This window comes from Dasypus novemcinctus, chromosome 2, assembly GCF_030445035.2.
Source record: "Dasypus novemcinctus isolate mDasNov1 chromosome 2, mDasNov1.1.hap2, whole genome shotgun sequence".
In the NCBI taxonomy this organism is placed as follows: domain Eukaryota; kingdom Metazoa; phylum Chordata; class Mammalia; order Cingulata; family Dasypodidae; genus Dasypus; species Dasypus novemcinctus.
In genome coordinates, this window is record NC_080674.1 from 146,844,719 (window position 1) to 146,856,836 (window position 12,118).

The window sequence follows — 12,118 nt, forward strand, 5'->3', positions numbered from 1 at the left end:
TGTCTCAACTCCTTTATGTCACCTGGAGGCTTATCTTGTTCCTTTAATTGGGCCATAGCTTCCTGTTTCTTGGTGTGGCTTGTAATTTTTTGTTGGTGTCTTCGCATCTGGCTTACTAGATGTATTTTTCTGGGTGCAGTTTTTCTGTCTAATGTACAGCTTCCCATCGTTTCTCCCTTGCTGGTTATGCAGTAGGAGCCAAGCATGTAGTTGGTGCTGTAACCTGTGGAGGCTCAAGCTGCCCTCATTGCACCAGGGACCAATGACGCTTCTTCCAAATTTCTCCTTTGATGGGTCGGGACAGAGTCTCTGCTATGTGGAATAATCCACATGCAGGCTTAGACTGTAGTTGCTCAGAGAGACTGATGAAGCTTCACATCCCTTTCTTCCCTACCTGGGGCAGGAATGGAGCTGCAGGTGTGGGCAGCAATCTATGCACACTTCTGATTTTCAGTCTATGCCAGCCAAAGTTCCCTACAGTTACCTGTGTAGGCTGGTGCCGACCTGCAACCAAGGGAGGGTCAGGGCTAGGAGTAGGGAAAATAACCAGAGGGACATTGTAACTGGGATTAAACCAGATTCCTACTCTTCGACTATGCATAGACCAATCAGTTTCTGGGGTGTGATTGGAACAGAGCTTGGTGTTCCATCCTCAACCTTCAGCCATGTGTGGACCAGTCAGCTTCCAGGGTGTGACTGGAGCAGGGCTCAGCATTTTGTGCTTTTGCAAGATGAGTTTGGTTGAGTTATGGGTGGCTTGAATACAGGTCTAGGACTCTGGGGCAGCTTGTTTGACCCAGCTATGGTGTATCCACGGGGTGATTTCAGCTACTTTAACGGCAGTGGGGGTGGATAAAATGACAAGATAGGGTCCTCGCCATCGAGGGGTTAGTGGAGCTGATTTCCAGAGGTGGGGCTGAAGCCTAGGCGGGCTGCAGGCTGATTTGCATGAAAGAAACTGTCAGCCCAGCTTCTAATGGGAAGGTTTTTTAACAAATTCCATTTCTTCGGCTGATAAAGAGGTATTCAGACTATCTGTTTATTCTTGAGTGGGCTTTGGTAATTTGTCTCTTAGAAAATTTTTCCACATCATTAAGGGTGAACTTATTGGCATAAAGTTGTTCACAATATTTCCTAATCATTTAATATCTGGGATCTATCGTGATGTCCTCTCTCTCATTCCTGGTATTAATAAATTATTTCTTTTATTTTTTTTTCTTGATTAGTTTGACTAGAGTTTATCAGTTTTATTGATCTTCTCAAACAACCAGAGCTTTTGGTTTCTTTGATTTTTCTCTTTCTGTTTTTTACTTCATTAATTTCTAATCTTTATTATTTTCTTCTGTGTGGGTTTAATTTGCACTTCTTTTTTTAGTTTCTACACTTGGAAGCTAAGATCATTGATTTGAAGGCCTTTTTCCTAATATAACATTTTTAATGTTATAAATTTCCCTCAAATCACTTCTTTAGCTGCATCCTACAAACCCTTCTGGGATTTATCATATCATTTATTATGATGGTCTTCACCTCTAGTAGTTCTGTTTGGATCCTTTCTAAAATGTCTTTTTTTTTTTTTAAACTAAGATTCTAATATTGCTCATTCATTGTTCTCCTGATACCCTTTCATTCTTTCTCTGTATTTTCCTTTCCTTAGCATATTGAAGATCATGTTTTTATAAGTCTTTGATATAATTCACAGTGTGTTCTTCTTTGTTGATGTTTTCTGGATTTTTATCTGCTTCCTTTGGATGGGCCATCATTTCCTGTTTCTTTGTTTGCTTGAAATCTTTCATTGCACACTATGTATTTTAATATTTTAAAATGTTAGCTCTGGGATTTATTCCCTGAAAGATCTCTTTCTTAGGTTTGTATCCACCTAGTGATATGACAGAGAATTTCCTGAGTGTCAGGAAATACTATTAAACTTCAGTATTGTGCTGGAGGTCTCAGGTAAAAGCAGCATTTTTAAAGTTTCCATTCAGCACTGTGGTAGTACCTAGTTTTTTTTTGTTGTTGTTGTTGTTTTTAATTTGGACTCTAAAAATTTAATAAGCAAAAATAATAACTCAAATTAATTTGTATTTATTTGATTATGAGGGTAAACTTTTCCCCCTAGTTGTATCCTAATCATTTGTACTTCACTTTAGATAAGTTGTCCATGTCTTTTCATCTTTTTTTTTTACTGGTATTTTAATATTCTCCTTACTGATTTATCTAACATGATATATTTAATCTCTTCATATGTATATTTAAATACAGAACTGATATAGTCAGGTTTATAAATAATTTTCTTCCATTGTTTGGAAATAGGAAAGACTGTTTTAGACATAGAATTAGTTTCTTTTTAAACATTTATTCAATAAGTGAATAAATACATTCTTCTAGCTTTGTTATTTTTAATTTCATTCATTATCTGGAAACAATCTGAAAACATAAATATAATTATGAAGTGAGGCTGTAATTTCTTTTCTACAAATAGCCTATCAAATGTGAAATGTGCCAAAATATACTAAATAGTTCATTCGTCATTGATTTGTGATGCCACTTTTATCATATACTAAATTCTTCCATAAAATAGGGTCTGTTTCTAAACTATTCTGTTCTGTCTTAATTACTACAGTTTCATATTACATTTTAACCATCTCCTTTCATTGCTCTTGCTCTCTATCCTCAAGATTTTTTTTGGCTATTCTCAGGAATTTATTGTTCTTGATAAATTTGTGAATAAATACATCAGTGTCTTCCCACTCCTATTAAAAAAATGCTTTTTAGGATATTGGTGGGAATTCCAAAAAACATTAAAACTAATTTGTGGAGGATTTGATATTTTAAAAATACTGAGTCTTTCTACTTGCAAACATGGAATGTGTTTCCTTTTTTTTTTCCCTCTCCTCCCCCCACCCCGGGTGCCCCCCATTGTCTGCTGTCTGTCTGTGTCCATTCTCTGTGTGTTCTTCTGTATCCACTTGTATTCTTGTCAGAGGCACCGGGAATCTGTCTCTTTTTTGTTGCATCATCTTGCTGTGTCAGCTCTCCGCGTGTGTGGCGCTACTCCTGGGCAGGCTGCGCTTTTTTCACGCTGGGCGGCTCTCCTTATGGGGTGCACTTCTTGCACGTGGGGCTCCCCTACACGGGGGACACCCCTGCATGGCACGGCACTCCTTGGCGCATCAGCATGTGGGCCAGTTTATCACACAGGTTAGGAGGCCCTGGGTTTGAACCTTGGACCTCCCATGTGGTAGGCGGATGCTCTGTCAGTTGAGCCAATTCTGCTTCCCCATTTTTTTTTTTTACTTCAGTCTAATGGGTTTCTTTACAAATTGAATCCTTTGCATTTCATATAAATTGCTTTTATAAAGATCTGACACCCCCACCCCCATTTTATGTTGCTTTTTTTCCCCTGGTATATGGAAAGATTATTGGTTTTTAATCAGTTTGTATCATTTCTGGCTACCTTAATGAATGCTTATTAATTTTAAGTGGTTTTTCAGTTGATTAACTTCAGTTTCCTAGATGGACAAAGGTCTTCTGCATTCAGATGATTGTCTTCTTTCCATTTTTTCCCCCACTGGTAGGAAAATCTATAATATTGCTACTTCACTGATGCTAGTTAATTGTAGGTATTCTGGTCAAGAAAATCTTGACTTTTTTTAAAAAAATGATAAATGATTCTACCACTCTCCATCACTAAGTATCATGTTGAATGTCTAAAGTAATATGTTAAGGATTCTTAGTTTACTAAAAGTCAACAGAAATGAGTATTAAATTTTATCAAATTCTTTCTGGAGTTACTTCAGATCACTATTTTTATTTGTAAGCAAAATGGAAAGTTAACCTTGGACAAGGTGATCTTCCTCCTTTATACTATATGAGATAAGATATATTACAGAATAAAAGAAGGACTCTGCCAACACGTCTATAATTGCATCAAGTCTGCTGCTGTCGCGGTGTTGAGGAGGGATGAGGAATATGACATCTGTGTAGTGGGCTTGCTGCTGCTTTCATCTGGTTATCACCTGCAGTCTTTGGGGGCTACGTTGAGAACATCATTCTTTAATACCCCTCCAATGTGTTAGAAATTAGACACTTCATCTGCCAGCATGTTATTCTCATGACACCTTAAAAAATTGTACCGAACTCCTATTTTTAGCCTAGCATACACAGATACTTCTGTGGCAACTTTTTTTTTTTTTACTTTCATTTATTTTTTTCTCTCCCCTTCCCTGCCTCCCCTCCTCCCCCAGTTGTTTGCTCTCTGTGTCCCCTCACTGTGTGTTCTTCTGTGTCCGCTTGTATTCTTGTCAGCGGCACTGGGAATCTGTGTCTCTTTTTGTTGCGTCATCTTGCTACGTCAGCTCTGTGTGTGCTGCGCAGCCTGAGCAGGTTGCACTTTTTTTTTGCACAGGGTGGCTCTCCTTACGGGCGCACTCCTTGCGTGTGGGGTTCCCCTGCATGGGGGACACCCCTGCATGGCACAGCACTCACAGCACTACTTGCACACATCAGCACTGTGCATGGGCCAGCTCATCACACGCATCAGGAGACTTTGAACCCTGGACCTCCATGTGGTAGGCAGGTGCTCTATCCATTGAGCCAAATCCACTTCCCTGTGGCAACTATTTTTTACCTCACCCAGAGGCAGCAGTTTCTTCCTGTCTTTGGTTACTTTTCAAGTTGGATTAGTATAAATAACATTTTTCCCAATAACCCATAAGCACTCTTTTACCTAGAAATCTTACTAAAGATCCTCTCATTTTTCTAATACTTTCATTACTCATTCAACATGTACATCAAAGGATCTGAATAGATATATCTCCAAAAAATATGTACAGATGGCCAGTAAGCACATGAAAAGATGCTCAACATCATAAGCCGTCAGTAAATGCAAACCAAAAGTACAATGAGATACACCACTTCACACCCACAAGGATGAGTGTAGTAAAACTTAAAAAATTAAAAAGCTCAGAAAATAAGTGTTGGCAAAGATGTGGAGAAATTGGAACCCTCATACACTGTTGGTGGGACTGTAAAGTAGTACAGCCTCTGTAGAAAACAATCTGGCAGTTCCTCAAAATGCTAAACATAGAATTACCATATGATCCAACAGTCCGTCTCCTAGATAAATACCCAAGAGAAATGAAAACAGAAAAATATGTGTAAGAATGCTCATAGCAGCATTATTTGTAATAGCTGAAAAGTAGAAACAACTCAGATGTCCATCATCTAATGAATGGATTAGTAAAATTGGTATATACATACAGTAGAATGTTGTCGAATCATAAAAAGGAGTGGCATACTGATATATGCTACTAGGTGGATGAACCTTGGAAACATGATGCTACATGAAAGAAGCCAATCACACAAGGATATGAAATGTCCAGAATAGGCAGATCTTATAAAAGCAGAAAGTAGATGAATCATTACCTAAGACTCACAGTTCTGGAAAGTAGGAAATGATGGCCAATGATGGCCACTTGGTGTCGAGTTTCTTTTTGGGGTGATGGAAGATATTCTAAACTTTGTGATGACCACACACTGTGAATATCCATTTAAAAAATCAGATTGTACTCTCTAAGAGAGTAAATTGTATGTTAGGTGAATTCTATCTCAGTAAAGCTATTTTGTTCGATTTTTTTTTTAACTTTACAGATTACTCACTTTATGTGCAGTTTATGTATGTTAATTATGCCTCAGTTAAAAAGAAAAAAGGCTGCCTTTGAAATTGGGATGCAAAGTATTTTTTAGGAATGAACTTTGATAACATATAAAGAACCTGAAATGCCAATAGGAAAATAGCAGAATACATCCTATAATATGGAATAATAAACAGCTAATGCTTTCAACATTTATTTAATGATATGGACAAGTATTAAAAGGAAGCAACAGGATAGTCAATTTCTTGTAGCAAAAAAAAAAATTCTTTGTAGCATAGAATGTAATTATGTAATTTTGGACCTGTTTAAAATGTGTGTGAGGAGAAAACAGCCTGAAAGATAATATCAAAAGTTGTTAAGAGTTGCTATTACAGAGTGTAGAGAGTGCAGTGACTGTCATATATTGTTTTATAATTGTCCAAATTTTCCAAATACTTATTATACCTGCATTTATCTATAAAGCCTATTGTTTAACTCTACTCTCCTTTGTAAGGTGTGTGGTAGAATTCCTGTGTCTTAGTTAAAAGACTGAGACACAGCCATGACACTACTGACGAAGGTGTCCCTTCTGTGTTATCTGCGTGGCTGTGAGGAAAAGAATGAACAATGATCTTAAATGTCTTTTGCAGGTTATCAATGCTGCACTGGCTTTAGCAGCAAAACCACAGAGTAAACTGGCCCAAGAGAACATGGATCTTTTTAAAGAACAGTGGGAAAAACAAGTCCGTGTTCTCACAGACGCTGTTGATGACATTACTTCCATTGATGACTTCTTGGCTGTCTCAGGTAACAAGGTGGTTCCCCAGAGAAGCACATGAGCTTGTGTATTACTGCTTTCATCTGTGTTACAGTAAGTAGACAATCAACAATCCCCCAAGTCTAGGCAGGTAAATCAGTTAGTTTAGCAACAATGTTATGGTGGTTTTCTTTTCTTTTCTTTTTTTTTTAAAAAAGGAGGTACCAGAGATTGAACCCAGGACCTTGTACATAGGAAGCAGGTATTCACCCACTTGAATTACAGCCACTCCTGATTTTCATTTTAAACAAAAAACAAAAAGCACAAAGGGCTGCTCCTGATCCTGAGCAGGCAGATGTGGGATTGAAGTTCTTTACCTCATCTCGGGGCTGGAAACCCTGGTCTTGATCCCAGAAGTGAGAATGCTGGCCCGCAGAGGTTTTTCTCTTTGTGTGCTTAGTATGAGAGCCTGCGGCGAAACCCAGGCAGCGCTAGGACCATCCTTCCCTCTTGCTAAGTGTTGTGTTTAGAACAGAGATGGCCCTGTTTCCTGGGAGAGGCTGCGATTCCTCGTCATTGGCTCTGAAACCTAGGAGAAAGATTCCTGGCATCATCGCCTTTATTCTCTTTTTAAAATATTATTTTCCCTTCTTGGAAAACCTCTCCTCTCATAGTTTAACTGCTTACTTTTCCAAAGACTCTTCTTTCTGTATGAGGCATGGATAGAAAACAGGGAGGAAATATTTAAGTGCCTTTTAATTGTGAACTTGGAAAAAAAAGGAAATAAATCTGGGTAATTCACCTTACAAAAACAGTTGATTTCATTATATAAACATAAACTGGTAATGACATAGTAAATTGCATTCATATAGAAAATGTCTGTCAAAAGCAATTCATAATGTTATCACACAGAGATGGACAGGCCTCTGTGCCCGTGGCGTGGCTGCGCTGCTGGCTCTCTGGAAGCGCCAGGCTTCCTGAGGCTCGTGGCTATGGGCAGAGTCAGAGTCTGGGTACTTGTTGGGCTGAAACTACCTGTCACCCCAGGGAACCACGGGCTAGAATGTGGGAGATAGGAGTGGCAGTGGGGCTTGAAACAGATGCGGGCTTAAGGACATGCACAGTGCAGTCCTCCAGCAGTGACCTATATAAGGGTGATGGTGTGTTCCGCATACCAATGTTTTCCTGTCTGCTTTCTCTCCTTGGAACTGGTAGCTTTGGCTTTACTTGTGAAATTGGGGAGCAGACAAACTGCAAAAAGGGGAGTAAACTGTGCTGCTACAGGACTGCCAAATTGCAGGTGCTGGTACTTTAAGGCAAAAAAAAACCATTTGCAAGCACATCCTTGCAGGTGCCAAAAATGCAGCAATGGCTTTTTTGGGAAATCTTGGCCTTCTGTTGTTTTTCCCAATGAAATACTGGAATATTCTCTTTCATAGGTTTAGGGAAAAACATTCCACCTTCACTGCATACTTTTAAGCAAACAACAAATTCGGATATCTAAATGCAGAGTCCCCTCTGGATAGATACTGCGTTCCTAAACTTTCTTTATTGTGACTAAGTTATAATATCTCAGGCTTGGTTTCAAGGGATTTTCAGGCCTTCTTGCAGCAAAATAAAATTTTATAGAATCAAATGTCCCTCGTGTAGCTTTCTTCAAATCAGAGAAGAAAAGGTATTCTCTGTAGCAGCATTTGGTGGGATCCAGCAGTATCTTTACGGTATATGACCTAAAACAGAACAGTGAAGAGAAATCAAATTCTTAACAGACTTTTATCTGCTGTGTTCAATTTTTATGCATATGTAGGAGAGTCTAAGAAAGGTTGACTTGAAGGAAAGATGTTTAAACAGTTTCCATTTAGCACAATAAAACAGAACAATTCTGAATCAGGGAGTGGTGGTATTTTCAGAGAATTTTAGAGGTCTACTGGGTGTTTTTCTTTAATGTTCTGTCACAGGCTTGCTTTGTAATGTCAAGTAATTAAATAATTGGGCAAGGGCGGGTCACAGTTCTTCTGATTTTTATAGTACACTATTTAGGAGCATGGGATGGAGAAGATGGGTAGCGTTCTTTTGGATTGACCACTTTTTTTTTTTGGTACAAATTTACCACAGTTTATTTAGCCATCATTCTGCTGTTGATGATCATTTGGGTTATTTGTACTTTTTAATAGACCCTATAAATATTCTTGTATATGTCTCTTGGTGCAAATTGTATATAATTCTGTTGGATGTAAACCTAGAGGTAGTATGTAAATGTTCTGCCTTACTAGATATTGCCAAATAGTTTACTAAAGTGGCTATACCAATTTACACTCTGACCAGCAGTATGTGATGGTTCCTATTGCTTCAAATCCTCTCACACACTTGGGATTGATGGTCATTTTAATTTTCAGCCCTTTTGGTGGGGTGTAGTGATAATACATTGTGATTTTAATTAGTATTTCTCCTGTTTATACGTGAGGTTTAGTTTCATGTCATATGTTTATTGAAATTTTGATTTTCTTTTTTGTGCAATAATAGCTCATGTCTTTTGCCCTTTTTTTTTTCCTATCATTTTTTGCGGGGGCAGTGGTTTCTTTTCTTTTTTTTTTTTCAAATTAGCAAAATTGTGAGCTTACAAAACAATCCTGCCTAATGTGCAGAATTTCCATGCATCACCCCACCACCAACACCCAGCATTGTTATGGAACATTTGTTACAGATTATGAAAGAACATCATCAAAATATTATTGCTGGGGAGTGGGTATAGCTCAGTGATTGAGCACCTGCTTCCCATGTATGAGGTCCTGGGTTTTTTTGTTTGTTTTTTTAATAAACTCGTTTGTGTTTACCATCCTCCCCCCTTTTTTAAAGATTTATTTATTTATTTCTCTCCACTCCCCCCCACCCACCCTGGTTGTCTATTCTCTGTGTCTATTTGCTGCATCTTCTTTGTCCGCTTTTGTTGTTGTCAGCAGCACGGGAATCTGTTTGTTTTTGTTGCGTCATCTTATGTCAGCTCTCCGTGTGTGCGGCACCATTCTTGGGCAGGCTGCTCTTTCTTTCACGCTGGGTGGCTCTCCTTATGGTGCGCACTCCTTGCGCGTGGGGGCTCCCCTCCACGGGGACACCCCTGTGTGGCACGGCACTCCTTGCTTGCATCAGCACTGCACGTGGGCCAGCTCCACATGGGTCAAAGAGGCCCTGGGTTTGAACCGCGGACCTCCCATGTGGTAGACGGACGCCCTAACCACTGGGCCAAGTCCGCTTCCTCAGGTCCCAGGTTTAATACCTGGTAGGTACCTCCTTTAAAAAAAATATATATTGCTAACTATGGTCCATAGCTTACTTTTAAAGTATTTTTTTCATATACCCTCTATTATCAACACTATGTATTAGTGTTCTACATTTGTACGTGTTCATGAGAGAATGCTTTCATATTTGTACTGTTAACCATCGTCCCTCATCCAGCACATGGTTCGCTGTGTTGTACAGATCCATGCCTTGTCCAGTCCCTCCACAGTGTGCACTCACTGACCACTTTTTAGTATCCAGGCTCTCTTACCCTTATACCTGCATCACCCATGGCAGCTTTATTTAGCACTTTTTATGGGAGGGACTAGAGTCTAGTTCGTCTGGGCGGGGGTGTGACTGGTCCTCATTGCTGGGAGCCCCCCTGTTGACTGTACTGCCGGGTCAGGTCCCCAGTCTGGGCTCTGCCACAGTTCACGGCATCGCTAGGTGTGCTGCATCGTGGATTGGAGAGCAGCTGTCATCTGCAGCAGTCATGGACAGAATTTAAACAAGCCAAATATCGCTGGCCTCACCCTCATCTGACCCATTTGCCTTTTCAGGCCATTTCCCCTTGCCCTGAGGCACTCTGGTACCAGATGGGTTTGTTTCTGATGGGGTTGGACATAGTCCAACAAACGGATCTCAAACCCACAGGAACTGTCACACCAGGTTTCATTGATTCCTTTGGCGTGGTGAGGAAGTTTGTGGGATATTTCCACTAATGATTTCCCACCATCAGGCTCCCTCTTGGGATCCATGGGGCTCTGGATGTTCGCTATAGACCTATCATTCACTGGGAACCCAGCAAAGGAAGTTATTTAGGAACTACGCCTCTGCTGCTTTATCTGTGTTGGTCCTTGGACGTTCTGTCCCATTGGTCCTTACACAGGTTCCTTCATAGTTACTACACCTCATGTTCTAACGTGTCTCTAAAAGTAACAGTCATTTTATATGTAACTTGGTAAAACCACCAAGACCCTGATGCCAGCGTTGGATGAGGCTGTTGGGGGGAGGCAGGGAGGATGCACTTAGGTCGCCGATAGTGGCACTTGATAATGGAGACAGGCATACATGCCACTCCAGGGAAGAAGGAAAAGGAACTCCTCTTCCCCAGCCTGATCTGGGTTAAGATGCTAGAGCACATTCAACAAACCAAAAATATATTTATATTGACTAATCCCTTAAGGAAAGTAGTTTGAGATTTATCAAAGCAATAGACTGAATTTCATTTGAATTGTATATGATAAACATTTTCCATGGAAATGCACTTTACTTTCTCATTCGTTTACTTTGCTTATAAGCTGAAGTTTTCTTTTTTTTAGATGCACTTGGTTGCATAGAGAGGCTCTGATTGGGTTTCTTACATTTCCCTACCAGTTGCTCTTGGAAACAATCTATTGCATTAAATGCTTGGAGACAGTTTGTACTTTCCTTCATTAAGTGTCAGTGTACCTGAAGAATTTTAGTCTGATTGTGAGGTCATTGAATGAAAGAATTACTGTACCTAACTTGTTTTTGTTTTTAATAGCAAAAATGCAGAACTAAAAATAAGAGTTTCTCTCATTGGAGGAAGCCATATAGCTAGTGAAGTTAGGTTTGATTTTCGACTCCCATTTCTGTTTCCCAGTTTCCTCATTGATTAATGGTGATAAAAACAGAGAACTAAAGCTCAAACACTCCGAATAGTACCTGACACATAGTAAATGTCCATAAAGTTTTAAACAGTATTATTATCTTCCATGTGTGTAAAAGGTTGCACTGATAAAGATATCCAGAGCAAAGGGCGCACAGAACCTTGTTATTACACATCTGAGTCTGGAGGTTCAGAAGGATTGCCCTTATGCACACCTGAGCAGAGTCTCAGAGACAGATAAAGTAGATACAACCCCAGGTATTGGTTCTTTTGAGGGATAAAGAGACCCACGGGTTCTATGGTCATGGCAGATGGGGTTCACTGCCATGTCAGTTGGCCCTTCTTTGGAGCTGGTATTTCTGTGTGATGGAACTGGACTCAGATGGGATCTCTTTTCACAAGACTTTCATGCTACTTTACTGGAATTGTAGTTGGTGTTGGGGTTTAAGATATATTTAGGAGATTTGAATCTCTGGACTGACAATATGATAGCCAGGCCCTGAGCCTCAACAGACTTCAGCTCCTACACTCTGATTTATTGGACTTACCCCACTCAGCTAACATGGAGTTGAAGAAGGTCAACCACCACACCATGGAGCCTAGAGTGCCTACAACTGAAAGCAGGAGGATTGCATCCAGTATCCATGTGGAATCTAAGCCCCCACTTGACATAGATGTGCAGTGGACACAACCAATCCAGTGTCCACAGAGAAAATGTGGCATTGGTGTGGGAAGGGTGGCCATGGTGGCTGCTGGGTGCGGGGAATGGGAGGAAGAGATGAGATGGGAAGGCGTTTTCGGGACGTGGAGTTGTCCTGG

General features: G+C 40.0%; 1 protein-coding gene across 1 annotated transcript in view; it reads left to right on the forward strand.

Moving 5' to 3' along the window:
- CTNNA1 (catenin alpha 1) overlaps window positions 1–12,118 on the forward strand; it is a 184,215-nt gene that overhangs the window by 162,634 nt on the left and 9,463 nt on the right. The window contains exon 11 of the mRNA XM_058279415.2: window positions 6,284–6,440. Coding sequence (XP_058135398.1) covers window positions 6,284–6,440 — 157 coding nt within the window. The remainder of the gene's footprint in view (window positions 1–6,283; window positions 6,441–12,118) is intronic.